The sequence below is a fragment of the Cucumis melo genome, chromosome 7 (genome assembly GCF_025177605.1).
Source record: "Cucumis melo cultivar AY chromosome 7, USDA_Cmelo_AY_1.0, whole genome shotgun sequence".
NCBI classification, from domain to species: domain Eukaryota; kingdom Viridiplantae; phylum Streptophyta; class Magnoliopsida; order Cucurbitales; family Cucurbitaceae; genus Cucumis; species Cucumis melo.
The window spans coordinates 27,831,080-27,845,780 of NC_066863.1; the positions used below are offsets into that span (position 1 = coordinate 27,831,080).

The following is a 14,701-nucleotide window of genomic DNA, read 5'->3' on the forward strand; positions in this document are numbered from 1 at the left end:
CTTGAAATATAACAAAATTATGAAATAATCATTTTATTATATTAGTAAATAAATATATGGTTTTGCTGTATATATATATATAAAGAAAGAAAAGCGTGTCTAGTAGATGGTTTACTGGAGGAGTGAAATGACACTTTTATCCTTTCTCTTGGTTTTTATTGACCAACCCACTTGGAAGTTGAAATAAAGAAGGATCCTTCATGGTGCTACCAAAAGCATATCCCAAGAAACACAAGTGGTAACATCTAGGAAGATAGTCTCTTTAATGTCTCCCAATTAGTCATATATATATTATTAATGACTCTTGTTTTCATCAAGAAGAAATATGTTAGAAAATAATTGGTTTCAACTATTCTAGGAAATGTAAATTTGAAAAAACGTAGTATTTATTTATCAAGTTTTTAAGAATAGATATACTTAGATTTAATAACGTTTAAAACGTATTTTTCTAATCTATAAATCTTAATAATGAATTTAAACGACGTATTTTTCCTAAAATAGTTGTATGATAATCAAAGTTATGATTTATTTTATAAAAAAATTAATCTTGTAGCATCGAGAATATTTTTTGAAGTTACTTTTTTATTTTAAAATCTCGTATAACCCTTTATAATATAGTAAAAAGTGAAAACAGATGATTCCAAAATCTATAGACCAAATAGACAATTCTCCAACACTTGAAGGCTAAAATAACAACTTTTATTATTTTATTTTGATTTTTAAACTTTATAATATTTTTATCATCTTATTTAGCTTTCAATATGCACATAATAACAATAACAAAAATGATATTCAAATGAATAATTCTAAAATTTATGTAACCTTATAAATATCTCCAATATTCATATATATTTATATAAAATAGATCATATTATAAATATTAGTCTATACATCTATTCTTATCCTTAAAATTGTTGCCCCATTATAATTACAAGCAATTACATAAGATGTAAGTTCCAAATTATTGAACTCTCAATCCACTGAACAACACAAGGTACAGTTTTAATCTCCAAACTTAAGAAAATACGATAAATAAACCTCCTTTATCTCGTACGATTGAAGATCTCGAAAGATCGAAGATTCAATCTTTCATTATCACAGCTCACAGTTAAGTTGTCAGAATACAAGAATCCTAGAGTGACTCACTCATTAACACTTATCAAATTATTGATGAGTAAGAGAACAGCAAATACTAAAATATTTTGAAGCACAATGGAGACAGATTAGTAAGGACTACTCAAGTATGCTCTCCAAAAATAGGCTATCTTACATAAATTTTCTTTGTCTATATATCACAGCTACCAATAACAAACTTTATTTAGAACTTACATTACAGGCAAAAAGAATCACATTGAATATATAGAGTAGTTTCTATCACCTCTTGACTAATGTAATTATGACTACAGGATAGAGGAACTTGGCATTTTTTAAACAGGATGCTTTCATTCCCCTTCTAAATCAAACACCTTACTTCCTAACTTTTTTCATTTACAAACCTATTCAACTTGCAAGTAAAAACTTATTTCCCCTTCCTGCATTTCCTGATTCCCTAACCTAAAACAACATGACCTTACTTCCAACTCGGTGCAACTCTGAGCTCTCACCTCGAATCGACCCAAATTTTGCTGTGTTTTCAATTTACAGAGTCGTGTGAGGTCTGAAAACAGAGAAGAGATCAAGTTACTTTCTGCATGTCTGCTTCCTTGTGAGAACCTTGATGGTCTCGTGGGCAGCCATAGTCCTTCCTTTCACAGTGATTCATTGAGACTATCAAACTGTGGAGGCATCAAATGTTCGTCATGAAACTCTAGGTAGAAAGCAGCTACTGCTGCTAGAACTGCCCACAGCAGACGTTATATCACGGACGAGAAACTTCACATTTCTGGTGCCGATCTCATCCATCACCTCAAGACATTCCTGCAAATCAGAATTACTTACTAGCATTACCCATTCTTTTTCATCGTCAAGGTATTTGAGCTGGAATGTCCCCTGGTTTAACTTGAATCTCTTGCCAACTTCTTCATAGAGCTGGAGATATCCTAAAGAAGGATCGAACTTGAATCGAACTGTGTCATCTTTGTATGAAGCTTTTACAATAATCTTGGAATCACTGTCAACGCAGCTTATTTTCTCTTGTAAATGCTTCCTCTCCTCAACGCTCTGACAGCTGGATGAACTCCCATGGATCAATAAGCCAGAGCCATTTGATGAGTCCGTCATGCTAGAAGTAGTAGGCTGGTAATGTTCATTGATTCCATCTGTGCCTTCCATCACAGTTCCCATTTCATCAGCAGCTGCAAAAGAGCATGAACTCTTGGCCATAAATTGGCAGTCAGCATCACTTGACCTCAAATCATTCTCCACAAAATCCAATCTATTGCCTTTTTTAGCAATAATAGAGCCTGTAGCATTGCCTGCGACTTCCCATCCCATCATATCCAGGTCAGCAAGCTGGCATGATGCAGCATCTAACCCTGTGGACTTTGAACCTTCACTACAATCAAGTTGGCAAACATTTGGTTCCTTTTCCGGAATAAGAATATCCCTTGATGAGATTCTTCGGGACATCGTGACGAAGGAGTCCTCTATTTCCAGTTTCATGGCGGAATTCTGGCCATTGAAAGAGACAGGAGGAACTGAGCTTACGTCCTGAAGTAACGGCTCCAGATTTCTAATAGATGGGTTGTTATCAGAGAAGAGAAGATTATTCTGTCCATTGAATTCTGGAATAAGAGAGCCGGCTGCCATAAGACCCCCTGTAGTTGGATCGAACTTCAGACCCCCCTCCACCCCTTTAACAGAATCGAGAACTGTCTGTATTTTCCGTAGCGAACGATTCACCTTGTTTATTTTTCGAGAAGGCCACCTCAAAATTCCATGCTGTCTGCATATTCTTTTCAGAGTTGTTGGGCAGACTGAAAATACCCAAAAATACAACTTAAGCCACCATTGAAAATGTGGAACCAATTTTAGAATGAATATATAGAAATAAATTTCTGTTTACAAAATTAAAACGCCAGTGAAGTGGCACATATAAAATTTCTTTTAGATACTTATGATGACAATTCTTTTGCGGCGGTGTTTATATTTGTAACATTACTCTGACAATGATTTTTAAACTCGTTGCTATGTGAAGTCCCATGTGAAAGGATGACATACCCTTTCATTTCATATTAGAATAAGCTAATTCTTCTTTTACTCAAATTCTTTTTACAGTATTTTCCATAAAACACAGATCTTCATTGAATAAGTACCCATAAACCTTCGTAAGTTCTAAAATGAACACATTATACATTCTGAAAAGGAAACAATGATAATGAAAGAGACCAATGCTAGATGTATACGATACAGTCTTGAACACATACCAAACACACGTTACTCTTGGCGGAAAATTAAGAAATCTATATACGACCACATGACTAAGAATATGCCTACAGCTCATTTAGCACTGTCAGGAACCTGTAAGGTGATTAACCATAGTCTTCCAAGCGTGCTTATTTTCATTAAGTTCATTCAAGGGATAGTTGCAAAGTATGTCTTTTGGGTGGATTCTTGGTGACGAGACAATACCAACAAGCAATCGTGAGTTATTTCACTGCTCTCTATCACTCAAGGAGTCATTTCGACTGTCCTAATCATAAATTGTTGTTTAGTTCTATAAAGTTGAGCCTTCCGTTACTTTAACTAAGAATGCCCAACTCCATTGGTTTATGCTACTCTAGAATCTCCCTTTGTTATCCTTGAGGAACAATTAGTTATTTCTCTAGTTTTTGCCCTCAAGAGGATGATTACCTTCGACGTTATCTGGACTGGAGAGCTATCTTTGACTTGGGCCCCAAAAAGTATAAGTAAGCTTTAAAATTTTAATAGACCTTTTGTGGCTTTTTCCTTTTATTACAGAGACGTGGGTGTTCTCTATGAAAACTTGGGCTTGCTTAATTGTTCAAAGCTCAAGTATTTGTATTTTATAGAGCGAAGAATGGTCGGAACTGCACGGAATCCTGAAAAGCTTTTCTATCCATGTAAATCATGGATGTTTTAGGTAACAAATCATCCTCCCTCTAATTCATACTCCAAAATGCCCATTATTCTCGATCACCAATAGCCATGATCATGTTTTAGTTCTGTTCTGTTGTCAGGGGTTAGTTAGCCTTAAACCTATTCTCCCTATATTTGAATTTTTTTTATGGACGAGGGTTGCTTAAAACCATACTAAAAACAAAAAAGGGGGTGGGGGTTACAGACTCACCACCAATGCTCTTTGCTGCATCCTTGAGACTCCCAGAAAAGTATTGCTGAAGAACACTCAAGCTCACATTTTTTTCAGCTGTGCTACGTTTTTTCTCCCCCTGCCTCCGCGATCCATTGGTCATCTACAGGATAAGGGGCACACGGAACTGTTAAAATCAATACATTACCTGTTCATAGATGTACACCAACAATTGAAGGAAAAAGGACTAGAAATTTTCACCCATAAGTTAAAATATACTGGTTAATAGTCCAAATGGAAAATGGTTAATAGTCCAAATGGAAAATGCACAACACAAAAGGGAAAACACATCAAACCAAGACACAGCTGTGCGCTATTTGAAGTCCAACGCCCTATCAAGACAGTGCTATCCATCTCAATATCAGTATTTCGTAATAAGCTTCAAAATGCGTATTGCCTGCCGGCATTTCACCCTGCTGAACTCTAAAATCGAGTACAAGGAACAATTATACTAAAAACAATCGGAGAATAAGCAAACCATGGATTAATAACCAGGAGATTGAGTGATCAAATTATTCTCTGATAGTACCAAAACCCCACACCTTATCCACCCCAATGCACCTAACACAGAGAAGATTGAACAGCTAGGGATCGTCTAGACTTATAAAGATGTGCATCCTCTTGTACAGAGCACTAGTGTAATAATTAAACAGACGTTTCTTCACAGAACCGAATTATACACACGATCAGATCTGAAGCTTCCTTTTCTATTTAACCCCACCCACGTAACTACATTAGTCACATTCACAATCAATCAATCATCAAAACTGGATACATTCCCATAAAATGGCCTTAACAGAACTAGGAAGACCCGAAACTATTAACTGTTGCAAATTGATTCATTGTTGCATAAAGAAGATTCCAAATATTTTTATGCATTTAAGTAAACAAGAATTGTATGCCTTCTTTAGAAACAATCAGTATCATAAGAAATGAATGATTGAAATAATAAAGTGAGAAGACAAATAAGCGAAAGACAAAAGGGCAACAACATAGGTGACGATAGCGCATGAACATGTGATTATTCGCAGGAATGAAATAACCTGCTTCTTAGGAAATTCTGCTTCAGTTCCATCATTTACTGAATTAGATACCCTTGTTCCACTGTCTGTCACCGTGGATTGTGAGTTTCTCCTAGACGTAGTTGCAGACTTCCCAATCAGTCCACCACTCTGAAATCCAGTATTAGGATCCCTGGCTCCCATTAATTCTTCTTTTGAAACTGTCCTCAAGCTCCGGCACATTCTTTGCATGGTACCAGAGAGATTGTTCAATAAAAGTTGCTGTTCTGAGCTTCCTTTCATATTGACAGGTAGAAAGAATTCTAATATGTAATCATCGTCGCCAGTATATGTGCTTCTCAGCCTGATTGCTACAGCAGCATTCAAACCGAACTTGCGTGCATGATGCACTAGTGGATATTTATTAATATCATATGTCTTCACATCAGGATAAAAGTAAGGATCATTAGATAGAAGAGCTTTCCCAGCTATCCCTTGCCCTTCTTCAAGATGATGCTCCATACACGCATGCACAAAACCTTGAGTTGCTTTTTCATTCACATAACAAGCTGTTTCCTCAATGCATAATACAGATTTCTCCTTTGGGCTAACATTGTTCTCCTTCACACGAACTCTAGCAGCAGCATCAACAGCCTCCAAAGTAATACAGCAAGGAATCCAGGTTAGCGCCAGAGGTAGTCTATGTGCATGACATACAGCACGTAGAACATCCATTATCTCTGCTAATGCAGATTTCTGGTTCTGCTTCAAGCACTGCAACAAATATTCCACAAATGTAACTAAAGCTGTAAATATGTAGAATTAAAAATATATTTGAGAACACTGATGAGCAAAGATGGGGACTTTTCATTGCCAACAAGAAGTGATTATAAAATTTATGTTGTATTTTTCTGTTTGTTGTTAACTATTTGAAACCACTTGCTACCGTAACTAGTTGTTTCTACCTCCTTTAAAAATATATATATTTGAGATAGAGATGGCCACTGGCAATTATTGTCATGTAACTTATACTGTGTTGCTTTCGTTTCTACTCTTTTTTTTCTTGTTTTTGTGACCAACATTTTATATCCTTGTTCCATCAATATGAACCCTCCTCCACCCATCATCCTCCTTTACTCTCTGTATCCTCATCTCTCAGTACTCTCTCGATTTCTATCCCCAAGTTTTCTTTTTCCTCTCGCTCTTCTCTCTAAGTCTTTAACGATCTCTCTCCCTCTTCTCTTTCTTCTCTTTCTCTCTTTGCCTCTTTTATACTCTCCCAACCCCTCTTTTGTAAACAATTCAGTTAGTTACTTAGTTACTTAGTAACTAACTTTGTATTAGATCTTCAATAAATAAAGCCCTGCCCTCCCAAAGGGAGACAGAATAATCTTCATTCAAAATCCCTTTGATAATTTACACCAAATTGGTATCAGAGCATTTACGCCATCAGAATCTATAGCTATCTGGTGTGGAATGCAACTGGTGGCAGCTGAGCAACCTACTCAGAATCAAGAGGCGGAAGATACCCCGTCCTCTCTCCAAAAATGAGGTCTTGCAAAGACTAGATGCGACAGCTCCTCTTCAAGAAATCCCTGAAGACTGAAGAGCAACCGGAAATGGTTCATTGGTGGGGACAACGTGGTGTTTGTGGAGCTAGGCAACAAAGATTGGGACGAAATGATCAAGAAGGAAGATACGGGATTCAAGATCGAGGAAGACCCAATCAAGAACATCAAGAACCGCTACCAAGATTCCAAGAACGCAACAAAAAATTCCAAGATAGCAGTTCTTCGAACGATAAGGAGCAAGATAGAGAAAATGATGGCTATGGGAGAAAATTCCAAGCTCATTAGGGCGCAAGGAGATGAGAACTCACTGATTATAAGATGAAGATTGATTTACCTAGCTATGATGGCAAGAGGAAGATTCAAATCCTTTCTGGATTGGTGAAAGAATACCAAGAACTTCTTCAACTATATGAATACACCCGAAAGAAAGAAGGTTTACTTAGTAGCACTAAAGCTAAAGGCTGGCGCGCCAGTATGATAGGAACAAGTAGAGGTGAGGGAGAAGAAATGGTAAAAGACATATTATTGTCTAAGGAGAAAATGGAGAAACTGATGACGACAAGATTTCTCCCTCTTAACTATGAACAAACACTTCATAATCAATACGTTGTTAACAGGGAGGCCGTGCTATGGCAGATTATATTGAAGAGCTCCATCGTTTGGGAGCCCGTACAAATATGGTGGAGAATGAGCAGCATTTTATTGCCCGTTTTGTTGGTGGACTACCGTTTGACATCAAGGAGAAGGTTAAGCTCCATCCATTTCTGATGTTGTTTGAAGCTATCACCTATGCAGACTCAGTAGAAGAGTCGATTGAGACAAATTCTAAAAAGACTACTAGGAAAAATCCATGGGACAGCTTGAATAGTAGATCTGTAGCAGCAAACAGTAATACACCCAATCCGGGAAAAACCAAGATAAAGAGAAGACCCTTGATTTGAATAATCTGAGAAAGACTAGGATAAAAAGAAGACCCCCGATCTGAATGGAAATAAGCCAGAAACCGCATCCAAGAAGCAGGCGGAAAATCCCTATTAACGGCCCAATTTAAGCAAGAGTTTTCAATGTGGGCAGACAGGGCATCTCTCCGATTCTTGTCCTCAACGAAGGACTGTAGCATTCTTGAACGAAGGAGAAGAGTCAAACAATCATCAGGAAGATGTTCTTAAACAAGAAGAGTTCCTTGAACCAGATGATGGGGAGAGACTTTCTTGTGTTCATGATGGGGAGAGACTTTCTGGTGTTCTTCAAAGAGTCTTAATAGCACCAAGAGGAGATACTTCTGCCTATTCAAAACCTGAAGCACTGTTCAGAAAGAAGTCTGTAATGTGATAATTGATAGTGGCTGCAGTGAGAATTTTGTAGCCAAGAAGCTGATTTCTGCACTTAACCTCAAAACGGAACCTCGTCCAATCCCTTGTAAAATTGGCTGGATCAAGAAGGGAGGAGACACACAAATGAATGAAATTTGCTTGGTTCCATCATCAATTGGAGGAAGCTACAAAGACCAGATTGTGTGTGATGTGCTTGATATAGATGTCTGCCATATTCTACTTGGGAGGCCTTGGCAATATGACACTCAATCAATGCATAAAGGGAGAGAACATGTACAAGTTTCAGTGGATGAACAAGAAAATAGTTTTACTTCCCATCAATAAAAAGAATGGGGATGGCATAAATGCAAAGCATTTGAACAACCATCTCTTCATCAGCGTGAGTGGAAAGCAATTTGATACAGAGAAAGAAACTGATATTTTGGGTCTTATTATTGCAGGTCATACTTTAAATGACTCCTCTGGAAATATTCCTCCCAAAATCCAAGATCTATTGGATCAATATCCAAGTATCAAAGATAAACCTTCAAAGCTCCCTCTTGGACTAAATCTTCTATAAATAAAGCCCCGCCACCCAGTTGGGAGGCAAAATAATATTCATTCAAAATCCCTTTGGTAGATTACACCACACTCTCAGATTTCTCAGTCTCATGTGATTTGGATTATTCATTAAACCAGCACATGAGATCAATATGTCCTCGTGTCTACCTATGATAACAAGTCATATCTTAGTACCTAGTTCCTGTTGTATATCCATTAACATATTTACATTTTTTACGGAAGACTTCACTGAAATAAGTTAGTACACCAAGTACTGAAAGTAGAAATTCAAAAGAACTGAAACAAAATAGGGAAGCAGCATAAACATCAGGAATCGATCTTTGTACTTGGTTCAATTAGGGCAGTCAAGAAAGAACCAAGAAATAATATTGCAGCTAATAGTACCTGAGGATATAATCGAGGAGGTGCAACAGTTCTCAAGCTGACAATCTGCAACAGTCATGGTCCACAGAAATATCAGCAACGTGATCAAAAGATTCTTGCGATATAATTATTCATCAAACACTGAAAAGTGGAGTGCGCAAAATATCACTGGATAACAGAGAATTCCAAAGAAGATGAATTGTCCAAACTGAGTGGATGGATAGCTTAAAATCATCTACAACTTACTGAAAAGCTTTTAATGTTCTTATCAATAAGTTTCCATATACCTGTTCGACCTCAAACAAATTGTGCATATAAGCATGAGATGCATCACATTTAAGACATCAAACGACAATTTGGCCGGCGGTAGAAAATTATCCAAAAAGAAATAATAATAGAAGAATAGAAAAGGAACCACGTGATGGAAACTTGAAACACAAAACTGTTTCAAAGAACAAATGATATTCATCAATGGAACTTCTTTAAAATTTTATTTCTTTAGGAAAATACATAAATTTATTTTAAAATGAAAATAAAAATAGCAAAGAACGGTTACTACAATTATGGTGGATGGAGGCCAAAACTCAAATTGAATAGAAACCGACAAAATCTGTCAATTCCATTCAATTTAACAGGAAGGATGGTGCTTGGTGCATTACATTTTATAGTCTTGTTGACCACCAAGAAGATGTTAGAATTGATCCCCAAGAGGTTTAGCTTCAAATAATCATAAATGAGATTATTTGCAACTATTGTACATCAGGAAGTAACAGGATACGAGTGAATGTGGAGAACTGACCTCTAGTGCTCGGGAAACAATGTCAATCTCTGCATCAAAATCAGACTTCTCCTTTGTAGTAACAACTTCAAGTACGGCACAGCATGACTTTTCAAGTTCATTATTGAATACTGGCAAGGCAATTGATCCATAAACCTCATGACCGATTGCATGTTCCATTCTCAGATACTCGCTGTCGCTGTAATATCTAACATTTGATGTCCATTCTGGAATCTTGGAGGTGAAAACACGACCAGGAAGGCCGAGGAGAGAACCCGATTTTCCTTCTGCAGAGAAGGTATACGACCTTGACACTTCACGGTACCCCGTGAGCATTTGATCTAGCAAATAGGGCTGATCGCTGGTGCTCAGGAAGAATTGGTTTCCATGCTTTACAGGCACCCAGACTTGAGCCAAAATGCCCCCGGAGGAAGACTCTTTAAAAAAGGACAGTGCCCTCAGCATTCTCTCATCAAGTGACCAACCAATCGGCCTAGAAATCAAACAATTATCTAGAAGGACATCATTTGATTTCGCACCTGCTTCATGGGTGTTGTCCGAAACCTCGGAAACCCCAAATTCAGTGTCTGGCTGCTGAAACATCACCTTGTCTCCACAAGTGAAAGAATTCGCCACCGAAATGGAAGTTCCATCAATTTCATTCAGTGAGAATGCTTCATGGCTCACCCCTTCTGGGAAAGTTGAACCCTCCATTGAAGGGCAAGTACTCATTGGCGGAATCGACGAAAAGCCACAAGAAGTGAAAATCTGATCCATTGTTGCACAGTTATTGCCCCATCCCGCATAAGAATCAAAACTCATCAGCTCCGAGAAACTATGAAGCACATCTTCAGGACTCAGAATCCTCATTCCAACGTCAGTAGAAGTCAGAGTTTCGGTCTGAGTTCTCGAAGGCCCCCAAGACACCATCCCTTCCTCCTTGGATGAAAAGGGGTTTTCCATATAGTATAATCAAGACCAATTTCAGCAATCAAATCACAATAAATGCTAGAATTCCATCCAACGACACCGGCCAAAACTAATCCTCCTAAGCTTACTATCTTTCTCCCCCATTACAAAGTTAAGAAAAACATCCATTATATACCACCCCCACAACTTCAAACACCCTAAATTAACCCCAGGTACAATTACAAAAAAACACTTTTTGAAAGATTCCCCAAATACCAACAAAAGCTAAAAAGAAACGCCATAAATCAAAGAACTAGAGTTCCACCGCAACACCCTTATCTAAAATCAGCCCAATTCCAGTAAAAGGAAAGTTAAATAGAAGAATATCAAGCACCCCAAAAGATGACAGATGCTACCGCAAATCACTGACGAAAGCAGCCAGACATGTGAGTTAAGAGCAATTAAATAAAAGAAAGGAAAATGAACAGAGTCGGTTACGGTCAGAGAAATTGCTGAAAAACCCACCAGCAATCTTAGCAGAAATGCACAGAAATCCAAGAATTAGAGATAAAGATGGGCCTTAAGAAGGTCGGTGACGGTGAATGATGTGAAAGAGAGGGAATTCTCCTCCATAAAAGGGAAAAGCCCGGAAAAAAACCCTAGATAGAGAGAGAAAGAGTGGGCACCATTGCGGCGTGAAGTGTTTTGTATCAGAGCGATTCTCTAAGAATTGGGTAACCAAAAATGGAAAAATTTGTCGCCATTGAAGGTGGTTTTAGGCAAAGTTCATAGTATTTTCTTGGTTACGGTGGAAACAGTGAAGGGATTAAAAAGGAACTTTTTGAGGTACAGATGCAAAAGGATTTTGCAGAGATTGAGAGAGAAACAGAGAGAAGAAAAGAAAGAAAGAAAATTTGGTAAAGTAATAATATTGGATTGGAAGCTTTTGCTTTCACCTTCATTTTCATCTCCTTTTCCGATCCATCGAAGTTGTGAAATGTCCGATGCACTTTGAAATTACGACTTTGTCCCTATACCCTTCTTTTTTTCTTCTATTTTTTTCAATTAAAGAAAATCTATTAAAGTAACCTATCGTTTTCAATTTCCTTTCTAATTACCAATTTCTTTTGTTATGAAATTTTTTCGTTTTTAATTTATCGATTTTACAAATAAGACAACATTTGTAAATATTCCTGCAAATCTCTGGACAATTTTAAAAATATTAAAGTATTTGAAATTATTTATAAAAATATCCAAATTAATAATTTAATATGATATTTTTTTTATATCTGAATGTTTTGTTATTCATAACACCTTTTTTTTTTCAAAACTTTATTTAGTTTAAAACATTATTAAAACCACGACAAAATAATAAATTTATAAGTGAAATGAGTGGATGTAAACTTAGTTTTCAAAAACTAAAAATTAAAAATCGATGTCTCATTTAATAACCATGGTTGAAAATAAAGCTTTTTTTTTTATTTTTTTTTTGTTTAATTACTAGCAAAAGTTTAAAACAACAAACAAATTTGAAAATTATATTTTTTAGTTTTCAAAACTTGACGTCGAAAAAAATGTTTATTATAAACTAAAATTTCGAGAACTAAAAACTAAAAGCAAATGACATAATTACCACAAAAATTTGGAAAATAGTGCTTCCAAAGTTAGGGTTGAATCCTAAAAATTCTTTAAAATAAGTGTTTTTCTATTTTCTTAATCTATATAGATATTGTTTTATTTAATATTAAGATCATGTTTACCAAATCTAATGAAATGTAGTAAAATTATAGTAAAATTTAATTGATGGATCAATCATAGTAAGTTCAAATCTCAAATATAATTGGATTTTCCTCAATCTGGTTTACTTGTAATTATCAATAGTTAAAATCTTTCTCCCATAATCTTGCGTGGAGCATATATTATATGTTGATGTCATTGTCGTTGTCCTTATTTAGGTAAGTATTGAAACAAATTTACTAGTTAATTAATCATAAAGTCATACGTTTATTTTAACACGAAGTATAAAACGAAACATATGACTATGAAGTGATAAATTCGTATTGCCTATCATAAACGGAGACCAGTCGACACAAAGACGATAAAGTTCGAGGAGGTCGATCCCAACGAGAAAAAGGAAAAAAAACTATATAATAAATCCAACAATACATGAAGGATTAGTGGCAAGTTGAAAAGGTTGGGATGCATTTGTGGTTGACTAGGAAGTGTGAGAATGAGTAGTTAGATGACACGTGGAAGGATGAGGTGGAAATGGATATTGATAAGATTCAGTGAGAAAGGGCATCAGATTCCAATTCCCAAATGAGAAAGTAAAAGGGGGAAAGAAAAAGTTGGGTTTATTGGAATTCGAAGCCATAATTCTAATTCCAATATCTTACGTCATTCAATTTCTTTTTCTTTATTTATTTGTTTTATTTGAAATTGAATTCGTTAAAAAAATTTGTTTGTGGGTGGTAATTGTTTAAGATTTGTTTGATTGAAACCTAGTTGGGAGATTTTCCGGGTAAAAGTAGGTTATTATAGTTTGATCGAAGTAATTTGTGCTTAGAATGTAGATTATTTTAGTTTAGGTTATAATAGTATGTGTTTTGTGTGTATACAATTTGAATTCGATAAGAAAATAGTAAACATCGTAGCAAAAACGATGAATGTCAAATAATAAAAATTTCTTGTTATAATAAAAATAACTACAAATAGTAAATACTATAGCAAATTGGGAGTTTTAAAATAGTGTTTACCGTAGCTAATTGAAAACTTTTAAATAGTATTTGCTATAAAGGAAATAGTTACTATAGTCTTAGATAATTTTTGTCTCAAACGATCATTTGGTGTTAAAACGATCATATTTCAGTATACATTGTTTGATTTTGGCTCCAATATTGGAAACAAAATTTCATGTATGTTTTTTATTTTTGAATTTATTTTTCTTAGGAGTAACTTTTAACCAATATATACATTTAGAATAGCAGAGAAAAATATGAAATTGGAGGGAGAACAAGACAATATGGATTAGACCAACAAAAGAAAGTTGCGCTTTCGAGTTGATTAATTTTGGCATCGTCCTTCGTCCTTCCGATGTTGAGAAGTCCAATTTATATACATGAGAAGTTATTTGACATTTGAATTTCTAAAAGAAGTCGAAAATACTTATGTCAAACTATACTCTAAATAGATAAAAAAAAAAACATTGTGATAAATGCCACACTAGTATAGAAATATGTGCTTTTTATTTAAAATTTATTCGTTTTGGCCTTCATATTGTTTTTATATAAGCATGGGAACTTTCACAATATGAAAAAAAAGACATATTTGTTAATATCCGATATTATTTAAATACAGTCAAAAGTTGATTAGTCGTTTATAAGTTTAATTTTTCGAAAGTTAAAAATTAAAAAAGAAAAACCTAATGGTTTTAAATAAGATTTTTTTAACTTTTAATACTTGTAACATTTTTAATATATATATTTATATTATAAATTGGGGTTGTATTAAAATGAATTGATAGATGAATATTTAATTTTAAATAAAGAACCACATAGAATTAAATTATTATATATTAAAGTAATAAAATGATAAAGTTTTTGTTATAGGGAAAGTGAAAAAAACAATAAAGTTAGAGATACTTTGAATTTTTCATTCTACATTTTTTTATTAAAGAAAAAAACAAAGTTTCCATCTAATCTAAAAATTAATTATACATGAGTTTTATTGACATTTAAATGTTACAGAGCGAGACGCTTATTTCCTGAAATTAGTTAAGAAATATTTCAATTAAAGTCTAAATACTGACTTTTATCGATTTCATCTAACTCGATATACTATTTTTAAGGGAAAATAAATCGATTTCTTTAAAAATAATAATAATAAAAAAATATTTACACTTTATTATAAAAATC

At 35.0% G+C, this 14,701-nt stretch overlaps 1 protein-coding gene across 1 annotated transcript; it reads right to left on the reverse strand.

The window, feature by feature from the left end:
• Window positions 1–1,244: 1,244 nt before the first annotated feature.
• LOC103494611 (protein NLP9) lies at window positions 1,245–11,776 on the reverse strand. Its single transcript, XM_008455876.3, has 5 exons — window positions 9,900–11,776; window positions 9,122–9,166; window positions 5,314–6,045; window positions 4,250–4,373; window positions 1,245–2,915 (listed from the first exon to the last, which is right to left on the reverse strand). The coding sequence occupies exons 1-5, from the start codon at window positions 10,839–10,841 to the stop codon at window positions 1,798–1,800; spliced, it is 2,961 nt and encodes a 986-aa protein (XP_008454098.2). The 5' UTR covers window positions 10,842–11,776; the 3' UTR covers window positions 1,245–1,797.
• Window positions 11,777–14,701: the final 2,925 nt, after the last annotated feature.

What these genes read in the sequence shown, in the direction of transcription:
- LOC103494611 (XM_008455876.3), bottom strand. Translation starts at nt 10,841, where the DNA reads ATGGAAAACCCCTTTTCATCCAAGGAGGAAGGGATGGTGTCTTGGGGG. An exon ending in TTGTTTCCCGAGCACTAGAG is followed by an intron (nt 9,167 to 9,899) that starts GTCAGTTCTCCA and finishes TGACTGTTGCAG; the next exon opens with ATTGTCAGCTTGAGAACTGT. An exon ending in CTCCTCGATTATATCCTCAG is followed by an intron (nt 6,046 to 9,121) that starts GTACTATTAGCT and finishes TATTTGTTGCAG; the next exon opens with TGCTTGAAGCAGAACCAGAA.